Raw genomic sequence first — 20,075 nt, forward strand, 5'->3', positions numbered from 1 at the left:
TACTAAATGTCTGACTTATGATAATTTTTAAGGTTTATTTATTTTATTTGAGTCATCTCTATACCCAATGTGTGGGGCTCAGACTCACAGCCCCAAGAGCAAGAGTTACATGCTCTTCTGACACTTGTGATAATTTTTTATTTATTATTATTATTTTAAATACTTTATTTATTTATTCATGAGAGACACAGAGAGAGAGGCAGAAACACAGGTAGAGGGAGAAGCAGGCTCCCTGCAGGGAGCCCGATATGTGACTTGATCCCAGGACCCCAGGATCATGCCCTGAGCCAAAGGCAGATGCTCAACCCCTGAGCCACCCAGGTGTCCCACTTGTGATAATTTTTAAATAGCAAGTCAAAGAAATCATACAACTGGCTGAAATTCTCTTACGTGTACCTCTGGAATCAAAACTTAAACATAGTTCTTATTCCCCTGGCTTTGCTAAAGCCCTGGGCAAATTAGAAGAAAGAATATTTTTCTGGCTTAGTGATATTCTGTGGTGCCCTGGCTAAAATAGTTTTGAAGATTTTCCTTCTCTAATTAGTTTTGCTGTATCATGGCCCAAATTATTATGTGTTTATAATGAGAACTTTTAACAATTATGATTTTACTGACTATCCAGGAATGAATCTATGGAACATTAAATTCAGTTTATTTCCCTTCTACTTCTTTTTTGATAATAAGCATGCATTCATATTTGAAAGATATCCTTGTGCATGTACTAGTCTTCTGTCTGTCTGATGTCTCCATCCATTTTCACCTAATTGCGAGTCTACTGTGATACAGTGTTATGTGTGAACATATGCACCCTGTTCATGCCATGTCTCGTACGCTTTTGTGACATACATTTTAATTAGCTGTAACATTTCAACCTCAAGAGAGATTTTGCTTAAGAGTAAAATTGTCAAGTATGTTAGCCAGTTGAGATGGTTAACTTATCAATCTCTTTGGAACCATCTAAATGAAAGGCTTTGATTAAAAGTAAGAATACTATATCTTCTTTATTAATGAAGGATTATTACTAGCTATGTGGGAATTAAGTCTGTCAAGAATTGGTGCTTAGCAGTAGGATAATTTTTCATGTATAGGCAAGCCGTCTAAAGATGTATTGATAGGTTGTTTCTGTTGTTGTTTTTTTTTTTTTGTTTTTGTTTTTGTTTTTGTTTTTTTGTCTAGACTCTGTTTACAGACCCAGGGCAGGTAGCTTATGTCCAACAGGATGCTACAGCTCAGCAGGTAATGAGTTGCTTTTTTGCTTTTTTATTGTTTTCCTTTCCCTGGAATACACCCCAACCCCCTCACCAACCCAGCCCTCTGGACTCTGCATTCTCTGGCTGTCTGCTTCTTATGTATTAAGAATGGTCTCTATTTCCTTTAATGAAAACAAAGCAAAACATCACACCAACACATTGTAATCAGTACATATTGAAATAGTCTGGTAATACAAAAAATGGTTTGTCAGGGAAATTAAAAAAAAAACAAGTATATTAATGGGATATTGGTTCAAATGCTAACGAATAATTCTGAGTTTGTAAGTGTCTCTTTTTGGAAATTTGGGAAGATTTCGGTACTTTGTCTATTTTTAAATATTGAGAAAAAAACTTATGCTTAAATTACATATAAATTTGATAGTGGTCTTCCTTATTCTAGCTTCTGAAAAACTGATATTTTTCTTGGTTTTCTTTTATTTTTTAAAATTATTTAAGAGATTTTATTCATTTAGAGAGGGTGCGAACAGGGGTAGGTGAAGAGGAAGAGGAAGAGAGAGAAAATCTCCAGTGGGCTTTGCGCTGAACTCAGAGCCTGGTGCTCTTGATCCCATGACCCTGAGATCCTGACCTGAGCCGAAATCAAGAGTTGGAGGCTTAACTGACTGAGCCACCCAGGCGCTCCCTCTTCTTGGTTTTCTTTTAAAACATTTCTTTTATCTATATTTCTAATATATCCTATTTGACTTGAGGTGTTTCTTCCTTATTTTCCTACAGATTAGGAAAATGATGAAGGTGTAGAAGCAGGGCGCTTGGGTGGCTCAGTCAGTTAAGAGTCTCTCTTCAGGGCAGCCCCGGTGGCTTGGCAGTTTAGTGCAGCCTTCAGCCCAGGGCGTGATTCTGGAGACCCAGGATCGAGTCCCACGTCGGGCTTCTTGCATGGCGCCTGCTTCTCCCTCTGCCTGTGTCTCTGCCTCTCTCTCTCTCTGTGTCTCTCATGAATAAATAAATAAAATATTAAAAAAAAAAAGAGTCTCTCTTCAGCTCAGGTCATGGTCTCAGGGTTGTGGGATGGAGCCCCACATCATCGGGCTCCCTGCTGGGTGAGGAACCTGCTTCTCCCACTACCTCTGCCCCCTCTGCCCATGCTCATGCTCTTTCACTTTGCTTTCTTTCTCTCAAATAAATAAATAAAATCCTTTTTTTTTTAATCAATAAAATCTTAAAAAAAAAAGTTAAAAAAAAAGAAGGCGTTGAAGCTAGATACCCTTGGTCTTACTCTAAAGGGAATATGGCTGTCATTTAGCTGTACCACTGTCATGGGTGATTATTAAGTAAATTCCCTTTAGTAAGAACTTCGTGCATTTAAATTTTTTTAGTAGACGATTCAGATACTTCCATTTAAAAATGTGAAAAGCGAACAATAGTTTTATTAATATTATTTATGAAATGGAGAGAGAATTCTGAGGAGTCATTGTCATTAGAAGTTTTGGTTGAATTTAATCCTGATTGATAGTAATCTGCAATCTTGCAGCGTCTCTGAACTTGAATGAGAATCTGTCTTTTTTTTTTTTTTTTTTTTTTTAATTTTTATTTATTTATGATAGTCACACACAGAGAGAGAGAGAGAGGCAGAGACACAGGCAGAGGAAGAAGCAGGCTCCATGCAGTGGGAGCCCGATGTGGGATTCGATCCCGGGTCTCCAGGATCGCGCCCTGGGCCAAAGGCAGGCGCCAAACCGCTGCGCCACCCAGGGATCCCGAATGAGAATCTGTCTTAATGTATGTAGGCTGCTGTGATGGAATTCAATACACTGGCTTATGAACAACAGAAATCTACTTCTCATAGTTCTGGAGGCTGGGAAGTCATGGGCTGGCAGATTCTGGTGAGGGCTTACTTTCTGGTTCATAATCAGCAGTCTTCTTGCTCAGGCTCGCATGACCAAAGTGGTGGGTGAGGTCTGTGGAGCACCCCCCCCTTTTAATTTTAATTTGTTTCCTATTTTTAAGTAGGCTCCATGCCAACCTGGGGCTTAAACTCATGACCCCACGATCAAGAGTCCTGAGCCAGCCAGGAGTCTGGGTTTTTATAAGGATGATAATCCCATTCATGAGGGCTCCACCTTCAATACCTAATCACCACTCAGAGGCCCCACCTCCTAATACCATCACACTGAGGATCTGTTTTCTTTATTTTAATTTTATTATTTATTTAATTCCCTGTGTAGTTAATATATGGTGTTATATTAGTTTCAGCTGTGGTCATTAGCTTTCAACATATACAATTTGGGGAGAGACAGTCTATAGCAGTGTTATTTTACTTTAATCATTTTGTAATAATTAGGTATATGCTTGAAAAAACAAATCCTGTCCATTTCTGTGAATATTTATTGATTCCATCAAGCAAGCAATGGGTAGGTTTAATTCGTTTTGACAATTTGGCAAGAAAAAATAAAAGGAAATACCTTTGTCTTGCATAGACGATTAGTTTATTCACTCATTTTTGGAGTAATAATTTTTTTTCATAAAAGAATTGAAGCAATATAAAAAAAAGTAGTACATAAAAAATACCCCCAACAAATTCTGCCCAGAAACATCCTCATGAGCTTTATAGTTGGTAACTATTATTCTAGACATGCAAAGACAAACAAACATGAGGTGTGCGGTGGGGGGTTGGGAAATGGCATGTGCTCTAAATGCTGTTATTAATCTAAATGCTTTAAACTGAAATTTACTTGAGCAGAAGAAAAAGAAATTGAGGTGAAAGTGAAGGAGGTTGGAGTCATCATATTCTCTAAATTGCACTTGAGTGTCAGTCCTGTGTTGTCCTTAGCTCCGGCTGTGATGACAAGGACATCTGCACACTGACACTTCCTCCCACCGTCCTCTCTGCTTTTCCGTGTTGTTAGGTGCATTTTTATTGTGACTAATAAATTTATGTCTTGTTCAGTAACCACGGTTATTTAGAGCTTTGTTCCATTCTCTGCTGGCATTTAATTTGTAGAAATCATGAGTCTAATTTATTTTCCTCATTCCTTTTCTACCTTAATGCCATTTTGGTACTTTCTTTATCCTTGAAGTTTTTTTTGTTTTTTTTTTTTTTTTTTATCCTTGAAGTTTTTCTTGGAAGTCTAATGACTTCACCAGCATGTGAATTAGAATTTCCTAGGACAGTGTGTGTCCTTTAGATGTATAGGTTAAGACTTTATTTCAGGAAAGTTTTCGTCTGTCAGACCTTTGAAAATCTTTCTGGTTTTGTTTGGTGTGTTCACTTTTCTGGAACATCAGCTGTGAATATATTGACTCTTTTTTTGCCTTTCATACCTAACCTGTTCTCTATAATCATTTCTTTTTTCTTTAAAGATCTATTTATGGGATCCCTGGGTGGCGCAGGGGTTTGGCGCCTGCCTTTGGCCCAGGGCGCGATCCTGGAGACCCGGGATCAAATCCCACATCGGGCTCCCAGTGCATGGAGCCTGCTTCTCCCTCTGCCTGTGTCTCTGCTTCTCTCTGTGTCTCTCATGAATAAATAAACAAAATCTTAAAAAAAAAATAAAGATCTATTTATTTATTAGTGAGAGACAGAGAAAGAGACAGAGACACAGGCAGAGACACAGGCAGAGGGAGAAGCAGGTTCCCTGTGGAGAGCCTGATGTGGGACTTGATCCTGGACCCTGGGATCACACTCTGAGTCAAAGGCAGATGCTCAACTGCTGAGCCACCCAGGCATCCCTAATCATTTCTTTCTTTCTTTCTTTCTTTCTTTCTTTCTTTCTTTCTTTCTTTCTTTCTTTCTTTCTTTTTTAAGATTCATTTATTTTAGAGAGAGAGAGCAGGGGGAGGTACAGAGGAAGAGGGAGCGAGAACATCTCAAACAGACTCCACTCTGAGCGTGGAGCCCAACATGGGGCTTGATCCCAGGGACCATGAGGTCATGACATGAGTTGAAATCAAGAGTCAGACACCTAACTGACTGAGCTACTGAGGCGCCCCTCTATACTCATTTTTATATCTATTTTTTTCCTATATTATTTGTGTAGTTTCCTTTATGTTCACCATATTTCTTACTGTGTGGGTTTTTCACTCTTTAATTAACTTATACATATAGAAAAGTGCAAAAGATTGTAAGCATGTAGTGTAACCATCGCTCAGATTAAACAATATAATATTCCCAGCTCCTAAAAGCCAACCTCATGCTTTCCCCTAATCACTTCTCCTTTCTTTCTCCTCAAACGTAACTACTCTCCTGTTTGCTAACACCATAAATTAACTTTCCATGTTTTTTTACTTTCCATGGCTTTGAACTGTATGTAAATGGAAATACTTGGTATCATTTCTTTTCTTTGTGGCTTCTCTTGTTCACCGTGCTGCTCGGGGAGATCCATTCATGTTTTTGGGTGTAGCTGTTTTGGGGTTTTGTTTCCTTCTAGTTTTACTGCTATCTAGTGTTCAGTTTTATGAATGTCCAACAAAGGATCACAAGAGTGTGATCCTTTCTCCACTTTGTTCTTCGAGAGTTTCTTGGTCTTTTGCTTTGCTTTTCCATATATGTGTTAGAATCAACCTGGAAGTTTTCACAAAAGTCCTGCCAGATTGCGACTCAAATTTCATTGGATCTATGAATCAGATTCTGAAGAATTGACACCTTTATAATTTTTAGTCCTCCAGTCTGTGACATGATATATTCCTAAGTTTAAAATAAAAGTTAAAAAATTGTCTTCAGGTAGAGGTGTTGTACATCTTTCAATAGACTTATTCCTAGATATTTAGTGTGTTTTGATGCTATTATAAATGGTATAATTTAAAAATTTTTCATTTCCTAACTTTTATTTTGGATTTTCTTGATAAATAGTCATGTTATCTGTGAATACTGACAGTTTTCTTTCTTTCCAATCCCTCCCAAATGCTATATCTTTTAATTTTATTTCTTTTTTTGTTCCCTTTTTTGCCTATTGGCTGGGATCTACATTGTTGGACAGAGTGGTGCTAGTAGGTTTCTTTTTTTCTTTCCTGCTCTCATAGGAAACATTTTCACTATTAAGAATGATGTGTAGTGTAGGATTTATTTTATTTTATTTTATTTTATTTTATTTTATTTTATTTTATTTATTTAAAAAAATTTTTTTTTTGATTTTTTTTAAAAAAATATTTGTTCATGAAAGACAGAGAGAGAGAGAGAGAGAGGCAGAGACACAGGCAGAGTGAGAAGCAAGCTCCATGCAGGATCCCCGACGTGGGACTAGATCCCAGGACCCCAGGATCACGCCCTGGACCAAAGGCAGATGCTCAACCGCTGAGCCACCCAGGTGTCCCTAGTGTAGGATTTTTATAAAAAGAATACCCTTGATCAGCTGAAGGAAGTTCTTTTTATTTTTAGTTTTTAATGAGTGTTTATTAATTGATATTATTATTCATGCATATTGATTTTTATCAAATGCTTTTTCTGAATCTATTGAGCTTTTTCTTCACTTTACTGTTAATATAATGAATTATATTAATTGAATTTACAGATTAAGCCAGCCTTGCCCTCTGGAATAAACTCTATTTTATTGTTCTCCTGTGAGTCTAAATTTGGATTTGATGTGTTAATATTTTGTTTGGGATTTTGCATATATTTTAAAAATATTTTATTTATTTATTCATCAGAGACACAGAGAGGCAGAGACATAGGCAGAGGTAGAAGCAGACTCTCTGCGGGGAGCCTGATAATGGGACTCCATCCTAGGACCCCGGGATTGCAACCTGAGCCTGAGCCTAAGGCTGATGCTCAACCACAGAGCCACCCAGGTGTCCCAGATTTTGCATATTTATTCAGTAGTCCATTGTGTTTTTAGCCAGAGTATTGGATTTTTTCTCCTTTCTTCTTTTTGATTTTTTTCTTTTAAAATAGCTTCCAAATATCAAATCACTATGTTGCATATCTGAAACTAATATGTCAATTATTATTAAAAAATTATCATTAAAAAAAAGAACAGAAAACAAAGGTAGCTTTCATCTTGAGTTTTTTTCTTTTAATAGCATCCCGAAAAGCTACATCATCATTGAATATATTCTAAGAGCTTACTATTGTTTATATTTTCTGTTTATTGTCTTATATGTATGTTATTTCCTTTTTTTTTTGCTACTGTATAGAATGTTGCCGTAGATGTCATATCAGCTTATTTCCTTAGCATAAATAAATTCCCCAAAGTGAAATGATAGAGACTAGAGGTCTTCATATTTAAAATTATTTAGGAACCAAGATTTTTTTGTGAAAGTGAAAGAAGATTTCACTTAATAAATAGTCATGTTGTCTGTGAATATTGACAGTTTTCTTTCTTTCCAATCCCTCCCAAAAAAATCAGAAGATTTTTACAAGTGTAAAAATCAAACAAGTTAAAAACCTAGATTCCTAAATCTGAATTAGAGTATTAGCATGAACTTGTAATGTGTTTTCTCTTAAAACATATATTTTCTAATTTGGGCCACTGGAAAGGTTTATTAGCCAGAGTCATCAATCCAGTAGCAATGAGCCAATGTGGTCTCTAATACAATTTTCCAGTAAAAGGAATCCGGGCTCCATAGGGAAATGGCAGATTCTAGCTCTGGGGCAGGAAACACATAAGATGTGCCTGAAATGTCATGTCTTATCAGAATACAAGGACATTAGAGAAAACTTCTGGGGCCCTATGGAAAGAATTCACGATCCAGCTTGAAAGGGCCAAAATGTGGCATTATATTTTCCTATAAAAGCAGTAGGATATCTACAATAGGTTAAAATACTTTAAATATATTTAAAATCTGTAAGTTTATATTGATATTAAAAAAATAACTCATTGGTCAATCTTTGAGGATGCTGGGAGACCCACCACATTATTCAAAAAAAATGGTGAATGATGGCAAGGAATCCAGCCTTTCTCTCTGGATGTACTCAGGTAAACAATTATTTGATGAAGGAAATTTCTTTATAGAAGCATTCCAACTAATAAATGAAGAGAGGATGATTGGCGTGGAATATTGCCATTTTTCATTTCCTAATGAAATGGGGATCTAGGCAATGATCATCAACAATAATCTGCAATGGCCAGGAAAAAGCTGATGAGGCACTTTATGATGGATAGAACAACCTAACCCTCTGGACACTGTTCATACCACTGTGGGCCTCCTGGTGTTGTCTCTCCCATTGCATTTTACCACATATGAAGTCCCAAAAAACTGAACCTGAATTTGATCGAGTCTCCAGATTCCACTTCCAGCTTGTAGGAAGCACAGTAAACAAAATGGAACAACTAAAAGACACACAAGGATGCAATCAGCAAAATCTGACTGTGGGAAGATCTCGAGGACAAATGACCTAGTTTCTTCCACATGTAAGTTGTGAAGGAAAAGAAGGGGAAAAGGAATTTACAGATTCAAGGAGACATTATCAGTCAGATGCGATATGTGGACCCTGTTTGGGTCTTGATTTCAACGAACTATTAAAAACAGCAGTATGAGACAGTTGGGGACATTCTAACACCTACTAGGTATTTGATGATAATAGGGAATGATTGATTTTTTTTTTTTAGATATGGTAATACATAAAATATGTAAGTTCTTTTCCTTTTAAGATATCTGCTAAGCCATTTACAGATGAAAATATATGTCTGAGGTCTGTTTCAAAATAATCTAGTAGGGGGAGCATGGGTGGGAGGATAGTAGACATAAAGTTAGCTGTGAGTTGATAATTGTTGAAGCTGAGTGATGGGTGCATCAGGTTTATTATACTATTCTTTCTCTCTGATGTGTTTGAAATTTATTATTATAAATGGGAAAGTTATTTTGATAAAACTTTCTAAAAGGCTTTGCAGATGCTGAAAAAACTTACATTCCCACCCACAATACACGAGAATGCCTATTTACACTCACCCTTGCCACACTGAGTATTTGCATTCTTCTAAAACTGTGCTAATCTGATAGCCAAAATGGCATTTTGTTGTTTTAATATTAAGGCATGGTTTTAATTAGAACTTTTGCTGCCACTGGCACCTCAAAGAGCCCTTCATCTTCTTTAATCTCCAGAAACAATCTGCTCGTCTCATGTTTTGTAGGCAGATAGCTCTATGAACCCTGGCATTACAAGGCAGTGTAACTTTTGGCTTAGTACCTTGCCTTACTGCTGTTTCCTTTCAGCCAGCATGGTTTTTATTTCTGGCTATAATAAATACCTCCGAGATTGTCAGTTTATTCTGTGAGCTGGAAAAATTCAGGATAGAAAGTTAGAGAGTTCAACACAGATGATGGATGCTTCCTGCCTCCTCCCACCCCCCTTCAATGGTTTATAGTGGTGGCAAAATTCACTTGAAGCCTTTTCCATAAATGCATCCCCTTGTCCTTAAGAAAGATACTGGCAGTCTCTGGACCTAGAAGCAGTCTCCCCGTTGTTTCTGAAAGTGAACATGTGTGACTCCCCACACACTGAGAAGGAAATATGCTACACTGATAATTGGTCTCAGTAGGGATCCAGAAGCATTCTGTTGTATTTGCTGCCGTCCAATGTAGTTTCATATTCCACTTCTCAGATAAATTGTATCCTGCAATGCATTATTTCTGAAATTACATTTCAGAAATAATAACAGAGGGTGATGCTAGGTGGGAAGGAGAAAGTATACCCTAAGTTTTACAAATTCTTTTTCCTTTTGCCATGTCTTAGTGTGCATGACCAAGTGCACGGGATTAACGTATTTTCGCTGCTCATTCACTTCCTCTAAGTGAAATTGGCACACACAGCTCCTATCCTTGCTGCCTGGCTGGTGCCTCAGGAGCAGGTGTGCTTACCTTGTGGCTCTGGTATGCAAGGTGTGCGTGATGTGTACCTCCTTGGGCGCCCTCCTTGGACAGACTCAACTCCCTAGGAACCAATTGCGATGTGGTGGAAAAAGCAGAGTCAGAAATTGAATTTCGTCCCTGTCACTTAGGAGCAGTGTGGTCATGTTACCCAACCTCAAAGGAATTTAAATACATGCCTAGCTCTCCTGAAATACCAGTCAGATTGGAATTGTTACTTAAACAAATGTGTAAGGTGTGCCTACTGTGTGTCAAGGCCTGTGCTACGTAGGAATACACAGTGGTTACCCAGAAGTGATTGTCATGAACTCCCTTGTCCCTTTCCAACAGTGGCCCCTGTGATTCTGGGCTACATGCAGCCTCTGTTTTAGCGTCAGTTCTTCAAGCTAATGTGGATGTGTTCTCAAGCCTTGTCTTTGCTGCAGCCTCTTAGGAGAGTTCCAGCATCCTCCAGGGGGGAGGATGTTGTTGGGACTATGTTAATGTCACCTTTCTCAGTGGTGGCGAGAGGCCAGCGGTAGCCTTGTCTAACTGCAGTCTTTCTAGCAGCATCTATTGGGAAAAAATCAACAAAAAAAAAAACATCGTGGCTTCACTGGGCTGACCCTGGATTACTGAATTCATTCTTTTCAGTTGGCTCTGCAAAGCGATAAAGAATGTATGAGAGTCAAGGTGGATATCTATGCTGTAGTTTGTTCAGGGTGTGATAACATTCATCACAAACGCTGGCCTGAAATTGAAGTGGCTTGGAATAGGGGGCGAGACAGCATGGAGCTCTCAGGCAGCAAGAATAGCTTGGGGGAGGGATGGGAAGGGGTGCAGGGGGGCGCAAGGGGGTGCAGGGGGAGAGGTGGCACATGCGGCTTCATTGCCCGAAGCCTCCTGCTCTTTTCCTTGGGGAGTCCCACTTCAGTGGGTTTTTTTTTTCTGTTTTCACTGAGGCTGAAGCATTTCCCTGAATTTTGTCCTCTTACATAAAGCCTCTGAAAGGCCCTGAGCCAGAGATGAAATGTCACAGAGGAGTCTGGCTCCTGGGTTAAATGGATGCATGTTTAAGCACGCGCATGCTATTTTGAGGTGACTGGTTTTATCCGCTCTCTGGAGCCTGTTTCAGATGTCGGGCAATGATCTTTAGCTGCCGGATAGGTCACATTCTGTGTACACGCACGATGCTGCGTCTTCACGGAGTTTAAGGAGTTCTTAGAAGCACAACTGAAAGAGAATCCTCTGTGAATACTGTAGAGCTTCTCTACATGCTTGAAGGGGTTGATGTCATTTCTTAAGGGCCAAACATGTTTATACAAATGAGTCTTCATTGAATCCCTGCTACGTGTGAGCTGTCTCGTAAGGTTGCAGACGATATATGTGATATCTCGGTCCCTAAAGAACTTATGATAAGAGTAATCGATTCTTGCTAATATTAAGCACTTTCTAAAGGCCAGACACCCTACTACTGGCCTCACATATGTACAGTGTCACTTAATCCTCATGGCAACCAGTGACGTATGTATTACTGTGTCCATTTTACAGATAAAGAAACTGAGGTTCAGAGAAGTTTATTAACTTGCCAAGGAGTAGGGCCAGGATTTTGATCCAAGTCTCCGTGGCTCCAAAGCCCATGGTCTACTTCCCTGATGTGCAGTTGGAGAGACGAGAAGGGGTCACGCAAAAATGCATACTAATTGAAATCTGGATGGTGTTTGGCAATGAATACAAAGCTATGAGGGACAGCTAAAGTGTGATATGTCGGAATCAAGATTCTAAAAGATCTTGGCGGACTGGAAGAAGAGAAAAAGTGATAAAATGAAATATACTGGTGATAAATGCAATATCCCCCCTACCCCCCACATACACTTAAGTAAAACTCAGCTATTTAAGTCATGAGGAGGAGTGAAATGGCTTAATAGCATGATGTGAGGGAAAAAAAAGGACTCAGGGATTTTAGTTATTTGCCAGTTCAAAGTGGGTCAGCAGTAGAACAATGGCTGTCATGAATGTTAATGTAATCTGAAGCCATATTCATTAAAAAATGTGGAATCCATTAAGGGATAAGTGAAGACAACAGAATGATGAGGGATCTGGAAACTGGGCCATGGGAAAACAATTGGGCAAATTAGTGGTTTTGGTCTTAAAATATTTGAAGGACTCAGTGTCTTCACTGATTCTATGTCCCTCGAGGGAAAAGGTGCAGGTCCTGGCCACCGTGTGAAGATGCGCACGGGGAGACCTTGACCCCACAGAACCATCCCTGAATGAGTCCAAATGATTCGGGCTGCCTGGTGAGGTGATGAAATGTTGGCGCAGAGGCTGAACGAGGCTGTAGGGCAGGATTCTATGACTCCAGATGCTACAGGTATCAGAGGAGAGGAGAGTCAGGGAGAGCTCGAGTGCTCAAGGGTGGTTGATGGAGACACTGGAACCCAACAGGATTTGGAAGATTGGCGAGGCAAGAACATTCTAGGCGAGGACAACAACAGAGGAAGATAAAGAAAAGTGGAGTAGGCATTAAAAAAACTTGCTTTATTTATTGAACTGGAAAGGGACGTGGCTTGAGTATGATTTATGGTGCTAATTGGGAAGGAGAAATAAGATTGAATGAAGGAATCTGGGGTTCCCTAGAACCCTGTGACACTTATTGGGCAGTGAACTTTTTAAGGTGCCATTTATTTTTTGCCAGTATATTTGGTAAGGTAGTTGTAACCCAATACATGCCCCACACCTTGTCTTACTTGCAAAAGACTAACTTCAACCTGAAACAAATAAGCATCTCTCACTTACCTAAAAGCCTTAGCCTCTCTGAAGGGTGTGAAAGGAGGGCTATTGACCACTGAATTTTACCACCTGGGTGTTATTACCATGCATTTATTTTTATTTTATTTTTTTTACTTGTTAAAAATTTTATTTATTTATTCGTGAGAGAGAGAGAGAGAGAGAGAGAGAGGCAGAGACACAGGCAGAGGGAGAAGCAGGCTCCAGGCAGGGAGCCCGATGTGGGACTCGATCCTGGGTCTCCAGGATTACACTCTGGGCCGAAGGCACGATAAACCACTGAGCCACCCAGGCTGCCCATGCGTTTGGTTTAGTGTTTTTTTTTTTTTTAATTTTTAAAAAAGATTTTATTTTTATTCATGATAGACACACACACACACACACACACACAGAGAGGCAGAAGCAGACTCCATGCGGGGAGCCTGACATGGGACTCGATCCTGGGACTTCGGGATCACTCTTGGGGCTGAAGGTGGCACTAAACTGCTGAGCCCCTCCAGGGATCCCCCACGTGTTTAGTTTTAAAAGTGAAATGGTCGAAGATCAGGTCGGATCACTACATACACGGTGTTGTGGTCAACCTGAAAAGGCAGGAGGGATCCCCTGACTCAAAATTGAGTTCAGATGTTGAGACAGGACACCCGACATGCACCGCGAGGGTATGGAAAGCTTGTTATGTATTTGAAGTGTCTGGGGAGCCAGGGCAGGCCCAAAGCGGGGAGCACCCGGGCTTTCCTACCAGTTTCCCCACCTTGGGGCAACAGCGCAGCGAAGGCAAATCCATTCCAGCCTAGAGATGGAGAGTTTCGTCTTCGAGGTCATGAAGGGAACTGATGTGGAGAATCTCTCCCACCGCAACCTTGTATTGGGTGCGTGTGTGCGCGTGTGTGTACCAGCTAACTAAAAGCACACGTGCGCTAACTTTCCGGTTACACTTTGTCCAGGCCTCATTACCCGTGCATAACCAGGTGTTACCTTCCATTGAGGGTGTGGACGGTTCAGACCCTTTGGCAACTCTGCAGAACCCTCTGGGCAGACTGGAGGCCAAAGAGGAAGAGGACGAGGATGAGGATGAAGATACCGAGGAAGATGAGGAGGAGGATGGTGAGGACACAGACCTGGACGACTGGGAACCCGATCCGCCTCGGCCCTTCGACCCGCATGACTTGTGTAAGTGGAGCTGGCCCCGCGAGCGTGTGCGAGCACGGGCACCGGGGACACGGCTGCTGTCTGCCGAGGGCTTCCTGTGTGCAGACTCCGGGCCGCGTGCTCTGCTCGTGCCGGCTTGCCCCGGAGGCCTGATGCTCTCCAGGGGGCTCCGATTTTACCAAAGGAGGAACGAAGGTCAGAAGCGGCTAGGCAGCCCGCTCCGTGTCACCCCGGGGGTGAGTGGTGGGTCAGGCTCGGAGCCCAAGTCTCTGACACCGGTGCCTGCGCTGTCAAACCACTAGGGTGAGTGTGTCTGGTTCTGGGATGTTCCTGGGCTATTCGGCTGTTTCAGCTTTAACAAGTGTGTTCTGCTGCCTCCCCTCTCTTCATGGTAACCTTTTAAACATGCCTGTTATGTTCCAGGCCCCAGTCTTTACATTTCCTAAGCTGATCAATGCTTTCCTTAGTCTTAAGATCGGGTGGGTAGCTTTCCCGAGGTCGTGTTCGGTTGTTTGGAGGGTCAGGGTTCAAACTCAGGTGGTCTGGTGCCAGTGTGCCCCCTGTTAACCAGAAGGCTGACTGCCTCGCTCTGCGGCCTGCTTTGGGAGAGGGTGGGAGGGTTCCTGCTTCCACCTGCCAAATGATTGCTCCTTGGTATCAATTTTCATGCTTATGGCAAAATTCTTATCTCATTTATCTGAGTTACTGAGGCTGTTCAGAGCTCTGTGGTCTCCCCAAGGCTCCTGGGACCTTCTGTGTGGTGATGGTGAGGCCTATGTGCATGGGGCCACTGCTCATTTCCATATCCAATAGAGAACTTCCTCGTTTTATTTTTCCTTGAATTCATAAGTTTTCAAGGTGGACTCCTTAGTCAAATACCATAAAATTACTCTATCTTACAAATAGTAAGAACAGGAGAAATGGGAAGTTCCTATTTCCCAAGCCAGGTCATCACCCAGTTGGAGTTGGGCAAAATAATTAATGTGTTAAGGGTCATGAGTATGGTGCCTCTGGGGTCCAGGCACTTTTCTCTGTTTCGTGGCCATTTCCATCTAGTTCTGGCAGTTAGTTTACAGGTGGGTGCCCCTGGGAAAGAGTGAGTATGGATGCTTAGTGCAAAGTGATCATTCCTAGAAGGAGCTGAAAATGGGACCCGTCTGGGCCAGGCTAACTGTGTCACTCAAGAGAATGAAGGATGGAATGCTAAATTCATTCATTTTAGCCTTATCTTCACGCAATATGCATTGAGGTCTCCAACTGTACAGCACCTCTTCTGTTTGAGTTAGACGTGCCCAGGTAATGAGGCTTTTATGACTCCCTTTGAAGAAACTGAGTGAATGGTATTGTCAGGGTTTCCTAAATAGCTTTACTGAGATATAATTTACAAAGTCTAAAATTCAACTATTTTGTCTCATCAGATTTTGCAGCATTTATCCTCATAAGCTCTTCTTTTTTTCTTTTCTCTCTTCAGATCTGTTATAATTGATTTGTGAATTTACGGGGCTATGTTTGACTTAATCTCCAGTAGAAAAATAAGTCACTGCCTGTGTATTATTTTTGGCAGGCACAAGCTAATTCTGCTTGGTTTCAGAGGAACAGGACGGGATTTTATTGGTCTATGAAAGCTAACATACTACACCTGAATGAGGGGTATAACTGTAGTAGTCAATTGAATTTGGTCTTGCAAACTTAGATATGGGGGATTTTTCAGGTTAGAACTTTGTGTCTGAGATCAAGTGATGTTGAGGAATTTGACTTTAGAATTTTCTTTCTTTTGCAGGGTGTGAGGAGTGTAATAATGCACATTCCTCAGTGTGCCCAAAGCATGGCCCCTTGCATCCCATCCCTAACCGGCCTGTGCTCACTAGAGCGAGAGCAAGCCTCCCCCTGGTCCTCTACATCGATAGGTTCCTCGGAGGGGTGTTCTCCAAAAGGCGCATTCCCAAGCGCACCCAGTTTGGCCCTGTGGAGGGACCCCTCGTCAGGGAGTCTGAGCTGAAAGACTGTTATATTCATCTGAAGGTAATTTATGCTTTATCATATTTCACGCTTGCTCTTGATAACTTTTAAAGGCGCATGTGTTTTCTTACTGGTTCTCTTAATTCAATTCTATAACAGTTGTTTGCTAGTATTTTCCTTTCTCTGCTGAATTTGTTTTATTTTTATTTATTTATTTTTTCCTGCTTAATATGTTTTGAATGGAAACATTTTCCCTCCCACCACTAAATTGGAGATCGCAATCTCAGTCTCCTAAAGCATTATATGAATAATTTTGAGAGGTGTAGCTCTTAGGGGCCAGATTAGTTTGTTGGAGTTGGTGTAACAAATACCACAGACCGGAGGTACTTAAAGAATGGAAATTTACTTTCTTACAGCGCTAGAGGCTGGAAGGCCAACAGCCAGGTGCCGGCAGGGTGGGGTTCCTCTAAGGCCTCTGTTCTCTCCTTGCAAACATCTCTTCTCTGTGTCTGCGTGCCTTTAACCTGTGTGTGCACGCATCCTTGGTGTCTCTCCATGTGTCCCTATCTCCTTTTCTTGTAAGGACCCCAACTGGATTGGATTAGGACCCACTCTGATGCCTTAATCACCTCTTTTAACTTAGTTACCTCTTGAAAAGCCGTATCTCCAAATATAGTCACATACTGAGGGGTAAAGACTTTAACATGTGAATTTGGTGGGGGCACAATTCAGTCCATAATAGGGGTTTTGACCACTTTTTCTTTTATTCTTTAAATTAATTTGATGTAGACTCGTGTAATCTGCTAAGTACCAATAACATTTTCAGGAAAACCCCTTGTCAGTTTTTGAAACAGGTCTGTCCTGTTGAATCTTTTGTTAAAGAATAGTTCACTGTATGTTAAAGTATATTTATATTGATCTCTCTTCTTTACATTTGATGCTCTTGCTTCTGTCCAACACCTGTGTTGTCTGCTTCTTGGAGAGCTACTCTGGAGAACCAAGAAAGGGCAGCAGGAAGGGAGAGTTTTTGGGGTTTGATTTTTTTTTTTGAGCAGTCATTTTGCTGTCATGGGGAAGTTTTCTTCGGTAAATGCTCAAGACCTTCAAGAAAGAATATCATTTTTTAAAGAGAAATACATATCACGAAGGTACTCATCATAAATAAAGGCAGTTGAATCCCTGAAGTAAGCAACTTTTACAGAACTAGAGAGTATTTTGCTTGCATTTCTCAGCTTATTTGTAGTATTTTTTGATATGTTAATGATGAAGCCTCACCTAAAGCTATACAGTGATATTATTAACTTGAACATTTTGCCAGGTGATTCTGCTACAGGTGAGTCTTCAAAAAGTGTCCCTTTCCTTTTATATTTGGCAAGACACAATCTTGCCAGATACACTGGCAAAGACACTGTATCTTTCTAGATACAAAAGGAAGGATCAGGATATGTGGTTACTTTAAGGAGTGGTATTTTGTATATTATTACATTAATGTATATCATATTAAAAGTTTTGTTTTTATTTTGTTTTGTTTTTTGGTATGGCTTTTTGTTTTCTCTTTGGTTACAGGTTTCTCTTGACAAAGGGGACAGAAAAGACAGGGATTTGCATGAAGACCTGTGGTTTGAATTGTCTGATGAGACCCTTTGTAACTGGATGATGTTTGTACGTCCAGCCCAGAACCACCTGGAGCAGAACCTGGTGGCTTACCAGTATGGCCACCATGTGTATTACACAACAATAAAGAACGTAGAACCCAAACAAGAACTGAAGGTATAGTGCTGGGTCAGGGGTACCTTTGTTAGGAATAGTGACCGTTTAATGCTTTTCTTATTTTTTTTTCCTCTGAAGGGGGATTCTTATAAAAATGGTCCTTTCCTTATAATTCACTTATGTGTTGAGTACCTGCTGTGTACAGTACACTTATAACAATCCTATGGATAAAACAGAATGAAAAGTACATGACTTTTGGGTCTGTCAAAGGCCTCCACTAAGGCATTAGGCCCTAGCGTAAAGAAGTAGTCGTGTTTGGGGAGCAGACTGGTTTTTTTGGAGTGATTAAAGTTGGGGTCACTTAACATTATTTACACACTGAAGAATTAGCTGGAAACAGGGGATCTCAAAAAAATGGAATTTAGGTGTACCGGCTAGATTTCTTTGCTTCAATACTTCATTTTACCCAAATAATAGGCACTGACTTCTGATTTCAGGAATATATTTTTTGGGGGGATAACTCTGTAGGAATTTGTCTAAATATTAACTTTTGATGACATAATGAAAATTCTGTTGTGATTCTAAGGGAACATTCCAGATATAGATGAAAAAGAGATGAGAAATGATTTTATCAGTAAATGAACATTGAATTACACAGGGCTTCGATGTGGTAAAAGTGAGAAATAGGTATGTCTTTAGGGGGAGAACAAAGACCTAGACTTTGTTCAAAAGCTGTATAAGACCTGTGTCTTTGTAAAAGGGGATTCATATCTCACATCATCTATCCCAATACATTCCCTTTTTTTTTTTTTAAGATTTTATTTATTTATTCATGAGAGACACACAGAGAGCGGCAGAGACACAGGCAGAGGGAGAAGCAGGCTCCATGCAGGGAGCCCGATGTGGGACTCGATCTCAGGACCCTGGGATTACGACCTGAGCCGAAGGCAGACGCTCAACCCCTGAGCCACCCAGGCGCCCCCCAATAAATTCTTGATACTGAAGTGAATACTTCTTGCCTGTGGAGGGGAGATTATTCTCTCTCTCAAAGCAGTAGATAGAACTGTAGAGGTAAAGACAGGCAGAAACAATTAAATAAGAATATAATAGTTCAGCATAATGAACAACCAAAACAATAGAATGAAAAGGAAGCAACAGAATGGGAGAAGTATTTGTAATACAAGTTAAAAGGTTAAAAATAAAAACTGAGGGCACCTGAGTGGTTCATTTAGTTGAGCATCAGACTCTTGATTTCATCTGGGGTCATGATTTTTTTTTTTTAAAGATTTTATTTATTTATTCATGAGAGACACAGAGACAGAGATGCAGAGACACAGGCAGAGGGAGAAGCAGGCTCCATGCAGGGAGCCTGATGTGGGACTCGATCCCGGGTCTCCAGGATTATGCCCCGGGCAGAAGGCGGTGCCAAACCGCTGAGCCACCCGGGCTGCCCTGGGGTCATGATATTGGAGTCCTGAGATTGAGCCCTGGGTCGGGCTCCGTGCGGGCTCTGCACTAAGTGCGGAATCTGCTTATCTCTCTCTCTCTCTGCTGTTCCCCTTGCTTGCTCTCTTTTTCTGTCTCTTTCTCAGATAAATAAATAAATAAAACCTTAAAAAAAAGGATAAAAACTGAGATGGTTGAGCTGGGTGTTTGACTTTGGCTCATGTCGTGGTCTTGGGTCATGGGATTGAGCCTCCTGTCTGGCTCTGTGCTCTGTGGGAGTCTGCTGGAGATTCTCTCTCTCTCCCTCTGCCCTTATTTCCCCCCACCCCCAATAAATAAATAAATCTTACAAAAAGAAAATGAAAACTAAGTGAAAATACCTCTAACCTCTCTGGTATCCACATGGACACATGAATGCTGGGAATTGACTTTATTTGGAAGAGAAACACTTTTAGTAAAGAAATGTTAAGTACTTTTTTCAATGTTAATAATTTTAAACCCTTAAAACAACTATGAGTTACTATTTTTGTTAAATTAGCAAAAATAAATGGATACAGTACAGGGAATGTGAAGGTTTAAAAAATAGGGACATTTGTCACAGAATTGCAATATTTTATAAAATATTTCTGGCAGTGTATAGTAAAAATGTTCTTGGCTGAATAAACCTAATCCTTGAAAATTAGTCTGAGGAAATAATTATAAACAAAGATAGAGCCAGATACATTCTAATTTTATAATGCTGTGTTTCACTGATTCAAACACCCATGACTTTAAGATGAACCATTATTTTATACGCCATTAATAAAAATGCTGCTATCTAAGCTAGGTTATAGTGCTTATTTTTATCACCAAAAAGTAATTTTCTACTTACTGCAGGAGCTGTATTAGACTTATTTAGAGATAATTTTGAAATCCTGTTATATTTCTGCATACTTAAAAAGGCACATATAAGCAAAATAAATTGGTTACTGTATAAACTGCCTGTGTTCAGTCTTTTTTTTTTTAAACTGAATCACTATTTTACTTTGT

The 20,075-nt window shown here is 40.3% G+C and overlaps 1 protein-coding gene across 6 annotated transcripts in view; it reads left to right on the top strand.

Moving 5' to 3' along the window:
* The window catches only part of PRDM10 (PR/SET domain 10), a 96,447-nt gene that overhangs the window by 37,726 nt on the left and 38,646 nt on the right, over positions 1 to 20,075 (top strand). For 3 of the 6 annotated variants that reach the window (XM_025464905.3, XM_025464900.3, XM_049109754.1), the window contains exons 4-7: positions 1,177 to 1,236; positions 13,727 to 13,952; positions 15,712 to 15,953; positions 17,457 to 17,660. In XM_025464905.3, the coding sequence (XP_025320690.1) occupies positions 1,177 to 1,236; positions 13,727 to 13,952; positions 15,712 to 15,953; positions 17,457 to 17,660 (732 nt within the window). The remainder of the gene's footprint in view (positions 1 to 1,176; positions 1,237 to 13,726; positions 13,953 to 15,711; positions 15,954 to 17,456; positions 17,661 to 20,075) is intronic. The other 3 variants (XM_049109753.1, XM_049109755.1, XM_035716479.2) reach the window with 2 other exon arrangements.

The sequence above is a fragment of the Canis lupus genome, chromosome 5 (genome assembly GCF_003254725.2).
Source record: "Canis lupus dingo isolate Sandy chromosome 5, ASM325472v2, whole genome shotgun sequence".
Lineage (NCBI taxonomy): Eukaryota > Metazoa > Chordata > Mammalia > Carnivora > Canidae > Canis > Canis lupus.